The sequence below is a fragment of the Syngnathus scovelli genome, chromosome 9 (genome assembly GCF_024217435.2).
Source record: "Syngnathus scovelli strain Florida chromosome 9, RoL_Ssco_1.2, whole genome shotgun sequence".
NCBI classification, from domain to species: Eukaryota; Metazoa; Chordata; class Actinopteri; order Syngnathiformes; family Syngnathidae; genus Syngnathus; species Syngnathus scovelli.
In genome coordinates, this window is record NC_090855.1 from 11,645,347 (window position 1) to 11,663,425 (window position 18,079).

Genomic DNA, 18,079 nt, shown 5'->3' on the forward strand with positions numbered 1-18,079 from the left:
GTGTCTTTGCAAAAAGGAAACTCAAATTCCCTGCAAGAACGTATTTCCCTAAAGGAAACTTCGACATGACACTTTTTTTCAGCCATGGTGGAAGTTGAATGCGACTGGAAACATTTCTTGCGGGACAATGGGGGGAATCAAATTCCAATGATAACCACTCCCTTAAATTTGCAGTCATGATTTGATGCTTCCTGTGTTGCTTTCACATTGATCTATTGATTAGATGGAAGTTGGAAATGACGATATTTTTTTCTTACATTACCATGAAGTTTTTTTTATTAATTCTTATGTTACAGTATCAACTCATTTCCCCTCTCATGACATCACTCATCCCAAAGCTAAAAATGTTTCTTTCAGTTTCAGCCAAAAACATTTGAGTCTTCAGGGTTCATAAATCATTTTATTGCCGTGACGTAATGACAAGACTCAGAGGTGATGGCTGTGTGAGTCGCTTAGTGTGTTTTATGGTTGTTATGCAAGTTGAGAGTTTTCATGGTCACTCGGGATCACGTAGCACTCACAATTACTCATTATCGCCTTGTCAGGAGGAAACTAGGTCATAAAACGGATTTACTCTCTAGACGCTTAGCCAATTGACTAACGCTGAAACCTAGAAAAGTTGGGAGTAGTCGGAAAGACAACCGCTGTAACCTTCATCTTTCTGCACCAGTTCTGTCAATTTGAGCAATTTGATATGGAAAACTTTGGAAGCGTTCCTAACAAGTTACTATCCGTATCTAATCATGCCTCTTTGGATCCATTATCTCTCCCTCCTTCTCTCGTCCTGTTCCATTCCCCCACTCCTGCCTGACCTTACAAGGAGAGGCGAGGAGAGAGGTTGATGTCATTGAATGAAGAATGCTGCAAGAATCCAGAGAGAAAGGGGAGCAGTAAGGGGGCGGGGGGGTAGGGGGAGGAGTCTGACTGGACAGTTCATCCTGATCCAGAGAGTGAGGTGCTGTTTACATTGTACTCCACAGGTCCTGAGCCCAAGTCAAACGAGACAGAACTTGTTTGAAAGGATGCTGTCATTCCTTATCCAGTCTGAAAAGCACAGGGGGAGGGTCTAGCTAGCAGCTGGAAAGAGGAAGCCTGAGTCACAAGGAGAGAGAGTCAGAAAAGGGAGAAGTTAGCAGCACTACTGACAACTGGAACAAGAGGAACCAAGCAAAAAGAAAAGAGTTGCAAGGAACAACGAAGGGAAGAACCGCATCAAGTGCATTGTCACGGTGAGTGCCTTCTGGGTTAAGTAAGACGAAAAGGAAGTGTGTGGTTTTTAAGGACGTGCTGACAACAATTACCAAATAAGGACAACTCTTGTGTCAGTTTAGAATTCTGCAGCTGTCTTTGGCACACAATGCTGATAACCCAAATGCAATCGTTGTTGTCTTTTTAGGTGTCAACGCACAAACTGCGACGGCGTTCTCATAAACGTATTTGGATCTATCACTCGGTTTGTGCTAATTCGCTGAACAGATTCACAAGATCTCTTGCCAGCTGATGAGCATCGACGATAAAAGGGCGGCTATGCGGAAGCACTAACCTAGCGAAAAAAAAAAAGTCTAAAGTTGATTATGTTAGCTTAGCGCGTTAGCCACGCTGCTTTTAAGGTTTGGTTTAATTCAAACATTTCAACGATTGTTCAGTCCCTTTTTCGCCAGCTCGGTCCAGACTAGCTCGGCTTTTAGTGGGCGTGCTGGTGGTCTGCTCAGCTAAGCTAACGTGAGTGACAGCCCAGCCAAGGTTGCGTGGAAGCCGGCGGCGCAGGCAGGTGAGTGACGACCGCTTGGATCGAACTGTCAGGCGAGCATTCTCGATTTGTGTGCACCGTAGCTAGCTTGGAATACCGACGAATTTAAATTGATCACGCTTCATCTGAACCCTCTTAAATTGGGGGAATCTAGCTTTTAGGGGCACCTGACCTAGCTTAGCTAGTGTTCCTGCTTGCCACGCGACATTGTTAGCCAACTGTAGCTTTAAATTGCAATACTATGTGCTCAAAATAATGCAAACATAATCAATGGCTGAACGTGCAAGATGATGTAGCCTGTTACCTAAGCCATGTGGTTGCCCTGGTGTTCTCTCTAAACATTCAGCAATGGACATTGTGGTGTTAATTAGGGCAAATGTGGATTGAACTACAAATACGCCAGGAAACATTATAGGAGATGACGTCAGAGCGTTCTAATTGGACAATTCTGGTTGAATTTATTTTCTGTGAAACCTGTCGACTGAAATTAGCTATTAACGGCACACATTCACTGTTTTTATAGTCTTTCTGTTAAGCACTACGATGTCACAAGATACCAAAGTATTGGCTATACTGGAAAGTAATAATTGGTGTCAATGAAGTATGTTAATGTAATGATATTCAACTGAGGGGAGGAGCTAAGCTTAGCCCAGAAGGAAATGTTACGTTGAGGGCTTTTCCCAATGGGGTTTTTCCTTATGCCTACTACGCCTTAAAATGAGCGGGGAAAAAAAAGCTTTACTCATATTCTTAAGAAACAGAAGATGATAATGGCAAATCTGTGAGGGTTTACTGTACTTCCACTCACTGCAAAATAATCAAGCAATCACATGTACGCCATTGTTCTCAAATGGAAGCTAGAGCCCCGAGCCAAGGAGTCGTTGCTAACAAACAAAACCAAGAAACCAGTAGTGGTTTTGCTTGAGCTCATTGCGGCAGCTTCTCTCTGAGAGATGATGTGTGTATCCTGACCATATATGTGAGGCAAAAGAAAAAGTGGAGATGGTGTTTGAATGGTTGAGGAATTCTTCTTTTGATTGTAGCCTTGATGAACGGGGTGTATACTTTTCTGTTTTGTCTATCAAGAGCCTTTGCCCCGATAGCGCACCGGGAACAAGGCTGTTTGCTTGCGCGTTGGTTTAATTATTCATCTCTGTGTGATCAGAGGTGGAACACAGCGGGGGTGCTAAATGGATGTCTAGTGACCTGTAAGATTGCTGGTTTCTCCCCGCATTAGTGACCTAGACACACTTTCCCAACAAATGGCCTTGTGCTATTTAAGTCACAACAATAGAGAGATTATATGAAAAACACGCGCTTTAACAATCATGGCGGCCACTTAGATTGGAAAGTGTACACGGTAACAGTTTGAAGTATGAACCCTTGTCTTGTGTACAGTACCAATCCATTCGGTCACGTCGAAGGTATACTCGAGTAGTTAATAGCATACAATTTGGGCGACAGTTCTGCGGTTGTGGCGACGTAATGCTCTCCTACGTTGCATCTGGAAAGGGGAAACGATAGTATCATGCCACAAGTGACGTCTTTCGCTTCAAGGAACTGCAGGATGATGAACGTGTAAAAATAATATGGATGAGATTAGCCATAGCCAAAAAGTTCCTCATTTGGGTATTGCAAAGCTTAAGTCAGCACAGATGGAGGGTCGTCGCTTTCAAAACAGCTCAGAAGGTGATGTCATCGTGCTGTAATGCAACATTTCTCCCCACCGCAAAAGCTCCCGCTCACATCTCGGGGATCACGTTTCAAGACCGATCGAGGTTGGCGTCGACGTCACCGCGCTAAACCCCCTCCGGAAGGATCGAGGAACAGATGCAACCTGTTAGGGCTGTTAATTATTGAGGGCACTAATGGGGCTGGACTCTGACAAATTCATCAAGGATGATAGATTAAGAATTAATATTCGAGAGATCCCATGTAAGGCTGCTTTGGCTTTAACATCAGGCAAAGTCCGTTAAGCAATACTCGTCGAGCGTTTGTCTTGTCAGAACTTGAAGCGGAGCTTGTTACCTGACAAAAAAAATGCAAATGACATCAGCAAAGTTGTTCCTGGTATTCTTCAGGTTCAGGACATTGCGGTGCAGCAGAATACCAAAATGTGGAACAATGTGTCAGCTCATCATCACCTGACAACAGTGATTGAAAGCGAGCATTCTTTAGAGGCCCGCTTGACTGGTATCGTGCATAACGGAATGGCTTTATTTGCGTAAGAGTGGAACAGCCGTCCTTTTGACTAAAGGTCATGTCTGAGATTTGAAAAATGCTGCAACATTGTGCGGAATCTCCGCAAAGACACAGCAGCAAGTTCAACGTTTGTTGAACTTCAAGCATGTGTGAGGTGACCCGCTTTTCTTGACGCAGCTCGCGTGGTCATGCTAGCTCTACTACATCCGTGACCCAACCGGAACCGTGATTGATGTCACCATAAACAACTATGTGACAAATACGCTAAACTGATGCTGTGGTGCGTGCGAGCCACATCTGCCCTGTGTACACGGTCCAGCGCTAATGGACTCGTTCATTTTCAGTCGCTGTCCGTTTGCCAACGCGCTTGTATTCACAGAAGCTGAAACATAATTATGATGCGGTTTCTTTTATGTGGAAGTTTCGCTAAATCAGGATCTAATCCACATAATAAGGGGACATTTGATGCTAGTTTTGTTACCCTGTCTATGGCATTTGCTATTGTTTGTTAGCCTCAAGGTATCTGACTTTATTCATTTTATGCATTTGTGTGCCGTCAGGTCAATTAGTAGATGATGGAGAGCTCCAGCAGCAGCAAGCCAGTCATGGTGACGTCCTCCCTCAACTTCAAAGTCACCACGCCGTCCTTCTACAACCAGCCAAAGAAGTTTGCCTCGGTAGCCCCGCCGCGGCCCAAGAGCATAACGCCGCCCTCCGGGCCGTCGCCGACGCCTGTGGGCATGGGCATGATCGGACGTGTGGGAGACATGCCCCCGCCGCCCCCCTCGCTCTGTGATGGTATTTAAGACCTCGTTTATGACTTTTGGGTCATCTGAGTCAATCAGGAGAGATTGTAACTCAAGATCAAGAAGGCGCTTGAGTGCGTGTACAAAGCATGCCGCAACTCGCCTTTAGAAGTCGAAAAGACTAATAAAAGGATCATCAGTAGATTGTAATAAATTGATGGTGTCCTGAGCCAGCTTCTCTCAGGTTATCTGACAGTTGAATTTAAGAAGAGATGAAATTATAATCAGCCTTGAACCGTAACCGCCAAAATGGGCGTCAGCACATTGATGTCACATGATTGCTTCCTCGACCTTGGCGGTTGTAATGCATGATTCAAGTTGAACCCTCCGTGTCGTCCCTCAGATTTCCCGCCCCCTCCCCCTCCTCCTCCCATGGAGGACGAGTTGCCGGCCCCGCCCCCCGAATTCCAGATCACACCTCTCGCCTCCGACGGCCCCCCGCCGGCTTTTCCGGCTCCGCCACCTGTAGCGGAAGACCTGCCCCTACCGGCCGCCCCTGATGAGACCGCCTGTTTGATGAGCGTTCCCGCCCCCCCTCCTCCCCCTCCACCACCCGCCCCCACTGTTGGGCACCCTCAGGTAAGTCCGGATGGACCCCTCGACCAAAACTTTGAGGATAAGGCCATTGGGTAATCATCTTAATAATATTTTAATTATGCTTAATTGTGACGGGTGACGGAAATTTTTAGTCTGTATTACCGTAGACCTTTTCATGTCTATTAATGCTCTGTGTGTGTTTTTTTTTTTGTCGCCCACCACCACCACTGTCTTTCTCGAACAGAAAACCATAGTGAAGCAATCAAGTCTCGATAGGCAGATCGACTCCCTTACGAACATGCTCTCAGAAATGGAGACGCAGGGGCCCTTCAACCCAAAGGTACGAAAGCCGAGGCGACATTACAAATGCGGATACTAATGATGAGATGAGAAAAAGAGAGTCGCAGAGAGGAAGGAAACAAAACAAAGGATGGCCGGTCGGTGGAAATAAGTTGGAGTTGTGCCAGGTCGGGTTTTATGAGTCTCAGTTCAGGTGGAAAGCTCAATGATAAGTGAAGTGCATACGCAGCACATTGGGTTGGCAAAAACAGGGAAAAAAAATAGACTCATACTGAGTGGAGCGTGAGAGTGCGACAGAGCCAGAATGTGCTGCCAGAGACCCAGAGAGAGATCCATAAATGGAGTGTGTTTAGTCCAAGCAGGAGATGCAGAATAATGTTTGCTCCAAATCTACAAAATAAATGTCAGAAAGCTGAAGCCCTGTCGATAAGCCCCAAACATCAAGTGCGCTGTTTGCTTTATCAAAGTGTTTCATGCAAAGCTGGCGTCGCGTCGCCGTGCCTTATATGACCTTCCCCTGGGGATTTTTTGTTTTGTTTTGTATAGAGTACTCAATGGCGTCTGTTCATTAATTTAAGTCAGTGTTGTGTCAAATTTGACTTTGTAGGGACTTGAAATAGTTTTGCCGCTTCAATGAACTGGAAGCTCTTATGTGAATGTTTTTTTTTTCTTTTTTTCTTGTAGTTGCCAAATCAGTACTCTACTGGACCGTCACCCAAACCAGTCGGCCCCCCACCAACAGCCCCCAAGCCATCCCTCTCTTTCCTCCCCCCTCCTGAGATGGGAGACCGCCCCCCTCCTGCTCCCTGGGCTGAGGAACTGAAAGCCCGGACGAACCGGCAGGCCAACCACAACTCGCCACCGCCACCGGTGGCCAAGTCCCCATTTGGAGCAAAAATAACCACTTCGTCTTCGTCACTGGCGAAGAAGCTCAACCAGAACCTGAACCAGTCTCCGTATTCAGGCAACGGGCTGCAGAAAACCTCTCCTGCAAAGGTCACCGGCACTTTCCCCCCTGTTCCAGTATCTCCGCCTGCACCTGCTGCGCCGCCGAACAATATGACCGCCAATTACACAAAGAGTCCCCAGTTTGTCAGTCAGAACCAAAACCCGCCCGCTGCCGTGCCTGCTCCCCAAACTAAGACCATGGCATCCCCTTCGGCCTCCTCCTTCAATCAGCCAATGAAATCTCCCCCTGCAGCCACGGTATGCGAAATGTGTGTGCAAAACTAGTGTTACACAGGAGTCAACTAAAACTGTTGAAAGTTTCTGTTGAACTCAATATATGATGTTCTATAATTGCTTCTGTGTGGGCAGCCATCATCACCGCCAGGTCCAGTGTCAATCAAAGGTGGAGGGGTGCCACTCAACATGAGGGAAGTGGAGGAACTTGAGAAAATGACCAAGGACTTCATCAAAAACATGGACAATCACCCACCGGTCGGCCCCGCCCCTCTGACCGGTCAGCCCTCAAGCATCTGTAGCAAACTTCAGGACACAACAAATATTTCTCTGAAGCAACCTTTGCCTCATTTCAGACGTTTGCGGCAAGTGCGGCGAGGCGCTGTCCCGCACTCAGCCGGCCGTGCGAGCCATGGAGAAACTTTTCCACTCCAACTGCTTCTGTTGCATTACATGCCGTCGCCCCCTGCAGGGCATGCAGTTCTACGACAGGGACGGTGCGCCTGAGTGCGAGGAATGCTACATGGTGAGTAGACCACGTCAGATGATTGGAACCCTTCGCAATAACTCAGTTCTCCTCCTCCTCAGAATTCCCTGGCCGTGTGTTCCCGATGCGGGGAGAGGATCACGGACCGTGTGCTGAAAGCGGTCGGCCAGTGTTTCCATTCGCACTGTTTCCGCTGCAGCACTTGCTCGTGCATACTGGAGGGGGCGCCCTTCATCACCGACGACAACAACAACCCTTACTGTGTCCAGGATTACCACAGGTGCAACTTCCTGCTATTCTCATACTTGATGATCAAATTCAATCAGCCATGCAAAACATTTCCATAAATTTCGATAATCAAGATGCATAAATGTCATTGATGTGATTGGATTGCAGGCGGTTCTCCCCGCTGTGCGTCAGCTGCAATGAGCCCATTATTCCAGCGCCAGGCAGCGAGGAGACAGTCAGAGTCATCGCTCTTGACAAGAACTTTCATCTCAAGTGCTACCGCTGCGAAGTAAGATGGGCGGGATTGATTGATGTTCCAATTAATTTGCTCTTAATTTGAAAAAGGACTGTTCCTTTCACCAACATTAAACGCTCAAACAAATTTGACTCAATGTTCCACACACTTATTTTATTTAATCTTTTTAACTTCAGATAACTTCATAAAAGATCGAAAATAAAGTTGACTTTGGATTCTGTTCCGTTGTGTTCTACAGGACTGCGCTCGCCCTCTCTCCATAGAAGCGGACGAGAATGGCTGCTACCCGCTGGACGGTCGTATCTTGTGTATGAAGTGCCATGCCAAGCGAGCCAATTAAACAACTCAGTGAAACCGCCCCACCCCCCTTTTCTGCTCGATTCTGAACCCAAATCCAAAAGCACAGGTTCCCTCCGGTTCGCAACACAGGTCTTTGCTTCAGTGTTCCGTGTGAATGTCCCACGTGAAACCAGGGTGCGTTTCGCATGCCGTGCTGCGCCGCGCGCTCTCGTCTTTGTTCGATCCATTTTAGTGCAGAGGTAATGTTCTGCACCGCCAAACGTCTCTCCCTGTAGGTTAAGTATGTTTATGCTAACGATGCTCCGCGTTATCTTGCACAGACCGCAGTCCGTGGCCTCTAAGGTTCACGTACAGTAGAATCTCTTTCCACTTTACTTTGGCTGAGAGGACTTGAGCAAATAATAATACTTAATTCAAGTTAGTTCAGCGTTAAACGCATGCTGTGAGCCCAGCAAAGCTTTAGCAGCACAGATTCCGTTGCGGGGATCTCCTCATGTAGCTAAAAGTGTCACCAGCCTGCCTCTGAACAGGACCTGACAAATGTTTTTATGTTTCGTGTCACTTTGACTCGTGAGCTCAAGCACACACGCCGTCGTTCTGTCGCATCGCATTAGAACCTTTTTGCTTTATAATATATGGACCTTTTTTAAAAACTTCATTTTAAAGACTTTTAAGGTATCATGTTTGAGCATAGTGACCAAATATTTAGAAGCTGTTTTAATTGTTTGGAACAATTTGTTTGCCATCATTACTCATTTTTGAGCCCTGTATGTTGACCTCGAGCTCGTCTTGAGGTTCATGTAAACACTTTTATTATCTTCCATTATTCACCTTTTCGACATGGGTATTATTTTTATTGTATTTTTTAATTTTTTTTTTTTTTTTACTTTACATATGTCCTCACTCCTATCCTGGCATTGTTCCTTGCCTCTTTGAATGGACGCCGGGTTTGAACCATCGCAATTTATTGGAGCATAGTGACTCAGCCTTGCATGCATGTACTGTAGGTGCTGGTATTCCTCAAGTGTTATTTTACAGGCAACAGCTTTAAATGCCTTTGCGTGCACAAATAGGACGATGCCTGCATTTATCCGCTGTCATGTTGCCTTTTCCTTTTTGTATACCTTTTTTATATCAACTGTTTGGTATGTGTGAATGTATGTGTCTAAATAAATATATTTACCCCCTCTAGCCCATTCTAAAAATAAATGAATAAAATGTTGGATGTTTTTGATTTATTTCATTTCATTAGGTACCCATGTGCAAGACCAAGTTTTTTGTAACACGTGACGAGTGCAAAACGTGACACCCTGACAAACCACCCCCCCACCCCCCCGATGACGGAAATGCACCACGCTGTTGGTGGAACCCAAACATCTCTATCAGTCGCCACCAGCTGTGTGTTACGCCGATTATGACGACAGCGTGTGTACGCATTTTGGAACGTTGACGTTCTATAATTTGTTCGCACATATCCATTGCAGCGTAACAATAATCAAAAGTCAATTGCCGTGAATTTATCTGTTCACTGTTGTTGTCAGACTTGTGATCTAAACATGGCAGGAAAATGCAATGTTGCAGATTGCAACCTTGTTCATCAGCATTTGTCTCCAGCATACCCTGAAAGTACCTGAACGCAAACTAAAAATACCATCTGCAGTGTATATATGCCGGAGAGGTTTTTTTTTTTTTTTTATCAGTCTGGCAAGAAGAATGACCTGACTGATAAGAGCAGATGACGGAGGAGGTGGGGGGGACGGCCCAAGCTCAAACACTTACACAAGATGTCAAAGATGGTCAACGCCGCCGGAGAAACGCAGAAAGACAACCAAATGTTAAGAATGAGTGAAACTCCAAAAGGGCCTCAGGTAGGACAGAAAACCTTTTTTTGTGCGTTTATTTTGTGTGTTTACATTTCAGGAATCAATATCAGAAAGTGACTTTTGGCTCTGGTACTGCTACTTTTGATTTGATTTGATTTTTATAATTTTGTTTATACCAAAAGAAGCTAAATATTCATTTCAGCTCCCTTAAGAAGGAAATTGTTCTTCAGTAAACTTTCTGATGCTGTTCCACGGCCAGCTCAGTGGCCTAGTAGTAGTCTCCCCCCTGAGACTGTAAGGTTGTGGGTTCAAACCCCGGCCGGGTCATACCAAAGACTATAAAAATGGGACCCATTGCCTCCCTGCTTGGCACTCAGCATTAAGGGTTGGAATTGGGGGGTTAGATCACCAAATGATTCCCGAGCGCGGCACCGCTGCTGCTCACTGCTCCCCTCTCCCCCAGGGGATGGATCAAAATCACATGGGGATGGGTTAAATGCAGAGGACAAATTTCACCACACCCAGATGTGTGTGTGACGATGATCATTGGGACTTTAAGAAAGATTCTGTCGGGTTCAGTCGGTTAATCAAAGCGTCAACTTTACGCCTATCTTCTAAAACTTGACTTCGACTAATTGCTAATCACATTTTTAGCAACTAGACTTCCATTAGACAATTATGAGAGGACTTTCATCTGTCTGCTGGTGTTGACAGATTATCAAACTCTGGAGAAATTTGTTTAGACAAATATAATGGTTGGTTCAAGACGGCGGCGCGTGCACACGCAGCAGCAACTCTCTGTCCCGTTCGGTGTTTTGTGAGTGTTTACTGAGTGTTTGTCCGGCAGTTTTGTGTGTGTGCGTCTCGTGTGATACGTCGTGCTACTAGTGCGGCGGGCATGTTCTGCTCAACATCGGCGGAAGTGGGTTTTATGGCGTTCTGGACTTTGGTGCGGAGAGATTAAAGGCGCTCGGACTGCTTCGTCATGGAGCGACGCCGGACTGACCTGCTCTTCCTCCCCCGGTTGGACTGCGTCGTGAGCTCTGACTGCTCCGTCCTGGAGCATTGTTGGGATGCGTCGGCAGCGGGTCTGCGAGGCAGCGGAAGAGGGGCCAGCGCGGAGACGTCGGGCCAGGCTTGCGGCCAACCCAGCTCGCCTAGCCGTGCCTTCCATTCTCCTGGCGTACGTTCGTTCGCGGGACGACAAGATGGGTTGCGTTCGCCTGAACCGGACAGTGCGTGCCTGCTTTGTGCTGCTGTTCACAGTGGCCTGGTTGACTGTCATCTTACCGGACTCTGCTGTGCATCGGGAGCGGCTGGCGTGCTATCACTCTTATTGTTCATTGATGTTCACTTTTATTTTTTCTGTGTTGTTTACATGTATGTGCGTTTGAACTCTGTCTTGTCACCCTGGGATAGTGAGAAACGTAATTTCGATCTCTTTGTATGTCTTGACATGCGGAGGAATTGACAATAAAGGAGACTTTGACTTTGATAATCACGATGACAAAAAATAGTGAGACCTGATATCTCGGTAATTTTCCCATGGTTTTCTTGAAAATGATCAAAACAATCAAGATATATTGTGCTGTGTCTACCATGTTGTCTTTTAAGGATCTGTTGGTCACATGACACACCTGTAATCGTACCATAGCATTAAAATTAACAAGAAAGATATAAATACCCTGCTAGCAGCATCATCGTTAATCAGGGTTTGCCTTGTTTCATGAACGTCCTAGCCTGAGCCCTCAACGACCTCCTTCCCAACCAATCTTTGTTTCAGCTGAAACTCTCTACCCAAGACCCCGCCGAGGCCCAGCAACAAATCGAGCCGGAGCTTCCGAAGTCGAGCCTGCCACGAGAGTCAGACCTCGAGGACCAGCGAGCCACTGAACGAACTAAACCGGGATGGATAAAATGCAGGTGTTCACTCTGCACCTTGGTTTTGGCCTTCTGTTTGTGTGTCGTTTTACTCGGGATGGTTTACTACATACATCACTCTCTTCGTGGCGGGAACTGGAAGCAGGAAGTTCTCGGTGGGTCCAAACACACACGAAATGCCTTAAATGCAGATTTTGTCCCGAGTTCAAATTTGTCTCCTCGTTCCTTGTAGCAAGCCCTTGCAACTCCTCAGCCTGTCAGAGGGCCTCAGTTCATCTCTCTATGTCAGCGGACCCTTTCACACACCCCTGCGACTACTTCCTCTTCTCATGCGGACCCGACGGATCTTCATCCGAAACCCAAGGACACCAGAGAGAAAAATCCAGAAGAGACGTAAAAGAAAAGAGGATACTGGACAGAAAAACTGAGCTGCTGCAGTATCTCAGGGAGATTTTAGGCAAGGGAGTCTTGACCCATGTTTAACCATTCAAACATGAGAACCAATAAAAAAAAATGTTTTCACTTTTTCTAGAATCAAATGACGGGCTCGCGAGTTCAGCTGTGCAGAAAGCAAAAGCTTTTTATCGCTCCTGCTTGGACACCAAATCCTTGGATATCGCTGGAGAGGAGCCTTTCCTCGCGCTCATCCACAAAGTGAGTCAATGCAAAACGGACAAAAGTATTGGGACACATCTTGTTCATATTGCCGCGTGTTGTCACACCGCAGCTTGGAGGTTGGTCTGTGTCGGGCCAGTGGAATCAGACTGACTTCAACTCCACCCTCAGCGTGCTGATGCGCGACTACGCCACCTTCCCCTTTTTCAACGCCTACGTGGACAAAGACCCCACTGACGCATCCGGCGAGACCACCAAACGATACATACAGGTCAGTCTTCTGTATTCACATGCCTCCAACATGCCACACGACATTGAGGCCTTCGCTCTGCCTGTAGATCGATCAGCCCGACCTCTTGATCCCGATCGAATGGATCAGCGAGAAGGAAAAGTCTCAAGTTATAAGGGAGGTTGGTAAAATGTTCCGCCGGCGTGTCTCTGTGTCGTTGTACTTACGCACTCTTGCTCGCTTAGACGGTGCATCCTTTCTTGGCTTCGTGCAGTCGGTACCTGGCGCTGCTGGGATCCCCGCCGGACCACAACAGCATGATCCACGTCGGCGCCTTCGTTTCGCTGTCTTCCGAGCTTGCTGTTGCCATGGCGCCTCTGAGCCATCGCAAGGCTAAGGGGCAGCTCTCTCAGCGCTTGACCATCAAGGAGCTGCAGGTGACCCTTTCAATTGCTTATACTGGACGTTTTTTTTTTTTTTTTTGTTGGCTTAGGAGCATTGAGTGGGGAGCAAACATTGGCAAGTAAAGGCCCATACCGTACATACAAAGTATTGTAATTGACTCATTTTGACAGTAAAATGACCGAAAGCTAATAAAATAGCTAAGACTAAAAAGACAGTTTAGTCAACAAAATAAAATATCAATGACAATGTCAGTTCATTTTTTGATGGTGTTTATTTCCTGGAAGTGTTTTGTCATCCCGCCTCATTTAGTGCAACTATAAATATAAAAAAGTGATCCACACAACAAATTGGGGTTGTGGAGATCCCCCAGGAACATAACTCTGCCCCCTGTATTTATTGCACTGCTCTGTCAAATTCATCTCATCATGTCGGTCCACAGAGCATGGCGCCGGCTGTGGACTGGCTGGGTTGCCTGCAGGCCGCATTTCATTCCCCACCGCTCACGGAAGACGAGCACGTCCTCCTGCACAACTTGCCTTATGTGGTGCAGATGTCCCACATCATCAGTAAATGGATGAGCGGTCACGAGCTGAGCCCCAGGTACTGTAAGTGCCCCATCCGGCACCTTCCCTTTCGCGCTTTCCCCGCTTAGTCTCAGGACCCGCTGTCGTTCTGCCCAGTGGCCCCCTCCACACCTTCATGCTGCTCAACTTGCTCCACACCCTGCTGCCCGCCCTGGACTCCAGATTCTCGGAAACGGCAAATAATTTTTCAGTGGTTCTGGGCCACGTAGGGGTGAGGCAAGGCGATCTTGACTCAAAGCCTCTGAGTGAAGGCTTCACCGCCGCCCCTCGCTGGAAACGCTGCGTGCTGGAAACCGAGCGAGGCTTCGATGGGGTTCTGGCACATCTGCTTGGAATTAACATCGCTGGCGGGGAGGTGAGGAGACGTCGCGAGCGCATTAACGTGATATATTTCCACCCAACATATTTGTTGTCGGGCAGGCGGAAGAGCTTGTTGAAAATATCCTATCCTCCTTCAAGTCCCAACTTTACAAACTCGAGTGGCACAATCAGAAGACTCTCCAGTTTGTTATGAGAAAGGTGATGAAGAGCACAAGTTTGCCTTTGAACCTCACAGTGGCTACAAATAATGGCTTCTCTGCCTTCAGGGTCAGTCTGTAACTCCAAAAATTGGGACTACAAAAGAAAAATCAAGTGAGGCTGAGCTTGACCTGCTTTATTCTGAGGTAAATGAATTCCCAAAATCGACTGCTCCCTCCCTGGAATGCGTAAACACGATTCTTACACGGATTCATCTGATGTTTAATGTTGTTCATAACTTTTCAGTTTAGCCCTTCGACATGGACCAGAGAACAATGTGATATTTTCAGATAGACGATTACAAAAATGTATTGAAATGATAATTTTTTGGAAGGGGGTGGGTTTGAATGTGCACCCTAATGAAAACAGTTGAATTGACATTGAGTGTTTACTATTGTCTGTTAGCATATTAGCAAGCCACTTCTTGGTTCAGGCAGGACCCTATTGTTGTATAGCAGGGGTGTCACTCTTTTTTTTCACGGGCCACATTGTAGTCATAGCTTCTTTCGGAGGGCCATTATGACTGTCAACCCAAATAAATGTATGAGCACCTCATATTATATACAGTAAAAGCTACAAAACAAACTGACAAATAACTCGCTTACAAGTCAGATGAGTAAAAACTGGTCAAATATTTTTAAAATGTTTTTATTAAAAGTGAAGACAATTTGCAATTCTAGTAATGACACGAATTTGATGCACAATCAGGCCACATAAAATTATGTGGCGGGCCGTATCTGGCCCCCGGGCCTTGAGTTTGACACCAGTGTTGGTGAAAGTATTTGTTTTTATTTCATTTTTGGTCCTGCCTTGTGCCTCAAAATTCCTTGTCACCGCTCAAAAAGATGAGGCTGGTTACCGACTCTGCTTTTGTGCAATTCCAGGTGTCCGTCAGCCTAGACAGCTTCTTCTCCAACTACCTGCAGCTGCTGTCCTTGCTGCAAAAGCGGCGTAGCAGACTCTTGCATGATGACTGGATCAACGCCAATATGTACGTGTCTCACTTATATTCCATGCAATGCGCATTCGTACAAAGCTTAATTGATTTTTTTTTTTTCAAGTCTGTCTGTCACGCCGTCTCTTCTTGGCAATGAGCTGAGCGTTCCCATGGGAATTTTTATCCCTCCTCTCTTCCATCCCACATACCCGAGGTGAGCTTTTGCACAATTATGTTGATCTATTTTTTGGGGAAACAATCATGTAATTTTCTCCTTCATTGAACAGAGCTATGAATTACGGCGTGTTGGGATTCCTTCTGGCCAAAGACCTCCTTCACGTACTTCTCCCTGACAGTAAGAAAACTTGGCGTGCAAATATCAATCCTGCGTTGATGTCGTTTGTGTCGTTTCGTAGTTTACTCGCAGAGCGTGACGGTGCGCGATGTGGGCCAGTGCGTGTGGTCCCGCTACCGCTCGGTGACCAACAATGAGAGCGAGGTACCTCCGCTTCCCACGGCACAGCAGCAGGAAGTGTGGCTGCAGTTTTCAGCACTGCAGATAGCACTGGAGGTCCGGAATTTGAGTTTTTTCCATCGCGCGGCTGTAAGAGAATAACAGCGGCTTTTCTTCGACAGGCGTATCAGAAGAGTTTGAAGAAGCAGCCGGCAGACACGTCTATCTCGGGATTCTCCACCACGCGTTTGTTTTTTGTAGCGTTTTCTCAGGTACTTGAGAGTCTGTGCGAGCATTTAAATCATTTTTATGCCGCCACAAACTCAGACGTGTCCTCCTCCCGCAGGTCAACTGTGACGCTGACCGCTATCACCACTTGATGCCTCTCGAGCCGTCCTTCCTCGTCACAGCCGTTTGTGCCAAATCTCATCTTTGTCCCACAAACTTGCAATGCCCCAAAACAACTCGCCGGTATTCGTCGCACGGCTGTTGAAAGTGTTGCGGGAGAAATATTATGCATTTCTTTTTATAACTCAAAACAGTTCTTGAGTGTCTTAATAACACGTTTGTAACTTGTCTAGATCTGTTTGACCAATGGCAGGTCGGGCTTTTGTTACCATGACGACCGGTGGGCTGGATGTTGACAGGCGAGTGTGAGTGCGTGACGGACGATTAGAGTTAGGGTTAGATTCGCTTACCTTTTAGTTAGCTTTTACCGCCATTTGAAACTGGAACTTTGGCCAGTCTAGCCGCCAGGTCATTGGCAGAGAAACATTTACAGAAATAAGCAGAAGGATTTACTTGGTTGTTTTCATTTCATGCTTGTCGAGTGGGCAGGGACTACAGACACACAAATGTTTAGATACAACAAATAAAAATGTCCATCGTCTTTATGATCAATACCAGTATATCCTCAGATGCGCTGTAACATTGTGTACATAGGCAAACTGTTGTTGCATTTCATCAAATGATGTGTAAGAGGACTATTTTTGTATTATGAGCCTTGTTTGCGTGCTGTATTGTTTGCACAATTATGTTCGGTGTTCATTTGTGTTCTGTTCTAAAATAAACACTCATGGTCTATTTGTATTAATGTAGCATACAGATTCCATGATAATGATTGAACAGGCTCTGATATGGGAATAATGACTGTAGAAAAATTTAGGTGTCATAACATTGTCCACGTAATGTCCACGCATGAAATCTGCCACCAGTCCATAAAAAATATAAATGGTGGATGTTCTGCCAGGCCAACGTTGATCATAAGACGCCCCAAACTTCCTCAAAAGCTGAACACATCTTGGCACAGGTGAGTGCGGCGGAAAGTGGGTAGTTACTGATGGACACCGTCTTCTCTGTGTAGTCGACATTCACCTGCAAAAGACGCTGAGAAGTAAAACACGCCTGGAAGCCAACGACAGATGCAGAAAAAAAAAAAACAACAACATGACTCACCGCTCCATGGGCAAAAGCACCAATCACCACGGTGGCCGGCCCCTCGGGCACCACGGTGCGAGGACAAACAGCCTCTCCGGCGGAGAAGGAGGTGGAGATGCGTGGGCAGCCGGGGGGCAGGTGGTCCGACACAGGATTTTTGATCATTCTCAGGAGCCTCTGCGGACCATCAGATGCTCGCACACTCAGCTTGTGCAGCAGTTGAACTGAAAGTGGAAATACATTGGTACCATGACTCAGACAGAATGATAAACAAAATTCATAATGATGTGGTAGAATTACCCATGAGCCCACAGAAGCGCTGAAAGGTTCTTGGAATGCGCGTCTGGGGGTTGATCTCTATTAAGGCGTTCTTCTCAGTGTGGATGTAAACCTGCAGCAGGCCTGCTCTGTTCAGTGGGCTGTCCATCAACATGAGCAGACACTAGTGGAAGAAAATCTCCTGTTTACATGGTCACAAAATGCTTCTGTGTATGTTTTGCAGGATACTGCAATATACTCAAATAGCGGAGGTACAAATGTCAACATGCTTCAAGAATGTTGACAAATATGATTACCTGATGTGTGATGTCTGGTCTTACATCGCCTGGATTTCTTCCACTTTTGATTATGATGTTTTTGTGTTGGTCGCAGTTCAACAACTCAAACGTTTTCCCAGCCTGTAACAATTTGTGCCATTGAAATTATGTCTTAAAGTAATCATTCACCCACTTTAACTCTACTTGTATCTGCACATCACCTTACTTAATGTTTTAGAAAAAACAAACTGTAGGACCTTGCTGCTGTTTTACCTTGACGGTTTCTAGAGAGGCGCCCTCCAGAACAACAACAAGACGCCTTTCGGTCATGCGATCGTGTAGGCTGCGGAGATGTTTGGCAGGTTTTGGTTCATATTCGTCCAAATGCTCAAAGCCACGCTTCTTTGCGTCGGCGGCCGCCATCTTGACTTCTTCTGTTACCAGCAGTCGCACAATGAAAACGTCACTACGAGAACATGCTCGCGTCACAATTAGTTTTAAAATACAAAACTGAACGCTTTTAAGGGTTTCTCTGAAGCCTTACGCGTTTAAAATATAAAATACATATATCTTATCTAAAATTACGATTTTGAGAGTGATAGCACACTAAG

The 18,079-nt window shown here is 46.2% G+C and overlaps 3 protein-coding genes across 5 annotated transcripts; 2 read left to right on the plus strand and 1 right to left on the minus strand.

Annotated features, from left to right (window-relative positions):
* Nucleotides 1-929: 929 nt before the first annotated feature.
* Nucleotides 930-9,271, plus strand: zyx (zyxin). Of its 2 annotated transcripts, none has more exons than XM_049731579.2 (10): nucleotides 930-1,229; nucleotides 4,513-4,750; nucleotides 5,102-5,337; nucleotides 5,540-5,635; nucleotides 6,280-6,801; nucleotides 6,913-7,057; nucleotides 7,134-7,303; nucleotides 7,366-7,544; nucleotides 7,661-7,781; nucleotides 7,987-9,271. In XM_049731579.2, exons 2-10 carry the CDS (start codon nucleotides 4,525-4,527, stop codon nucleotides 8,086-8,088), a joined length of 1,797 nt encoding a protein of 598 aa, XP_049587536.1. In that variant the 5' UTR covers nucleotides 930-1,229; nucleotides 4,513-4,524; the 3' UTR covers nucleotides 8,089-9,271. The 2 variants fall into 2 exon arrangements, with proteins under 2 accessions (XP_049587536.1, XP_049587537.1); XM_049731580.2 differs by lacking the exon at nucleotides 930-1,229 and adding an exon at nucleotides 1,277-1,771.
* A 160-nt stretch (nucleotides 9,272-9,431) lies between these two features.
* On the plus strand, nucleotides 9,432-16,584 carry kel (Kell metallo-endopeptidase (Kell blood group)). 2 transcript variants are annotated; one of them, XM_068651836.1, is made up of 16 exons: nucleotides 9,432-9,916; nucleotides 11,655-12,209; nucleotides 12,285-12,406; nucleotides 12,480-12,638; nucleotides 12,706-12,777; nucleotides 12,842-13,033; nucleotides 13,441-13,601; nucleotides 13,682-13,940; nucleotides 14,006-14,104; nucleotides 14,173-14,250; nucleotides 14,989-15,095; nucleotides 15,166-15,255; nucleotides 15,329-15,396; nucleotides 15,458-15,612; nucleotides 15,678-15,767; nucleotides 15,842-16,584. In XM_068651836.1, the coding sequence occupies exons 2-16, from the start codon at nucleotides 11,780-11,782 to the stop codon at nucleotides 15,986-15,988; spliced, it is 2,229 nt and encodes a 742-aa protein (XP_068507937.1). In that variant the 5' UTR covers nucleotides 9,432-9,916; nucleotides 11,655-11,779; the 3' UTR covers nucleotides 15,989-16,584. The 2 variants fall into 2 exon arrangements, with proteins under 2 accessions (XP_068507937.1, XP_068507938.1); XM_068651837.1 differs by lacking the exon at nucleotides 9,432-9,916 and having other exon boundaries at nucleotides 11,763-11,907; nucleotides 11,985-12,209.
* Nucleotides 16,368-17,916, minus strand: emg1 (EMG1 N1-specific pseudouridine methyltransferase). The gene is made up of 5 exons (XM_049731807.1): nucleotides 17,742-17,916; nucleotides 17,508-17,609; nucleotides 17,233-17,374; nucleotides 16,951-17,156; nucleotides 16,368-16,869 (listed from the first exon to the last, which is right to left on the minus strand). Exons 1-5 carry the CDS (start codon nucleotides 17,889-17,891, stop codon nucleotides 16,756-16,758), a joined length of 714 nt encoding a protein of 237 aa, XP_049587764.1. The 5' UTR covers nucleotides 17,892-17,916; the 3' UTR covers nucleotides 16,368-16,755.
* Nucleotides 17,917-18,079: the final 163 nt, after the last annotated feature.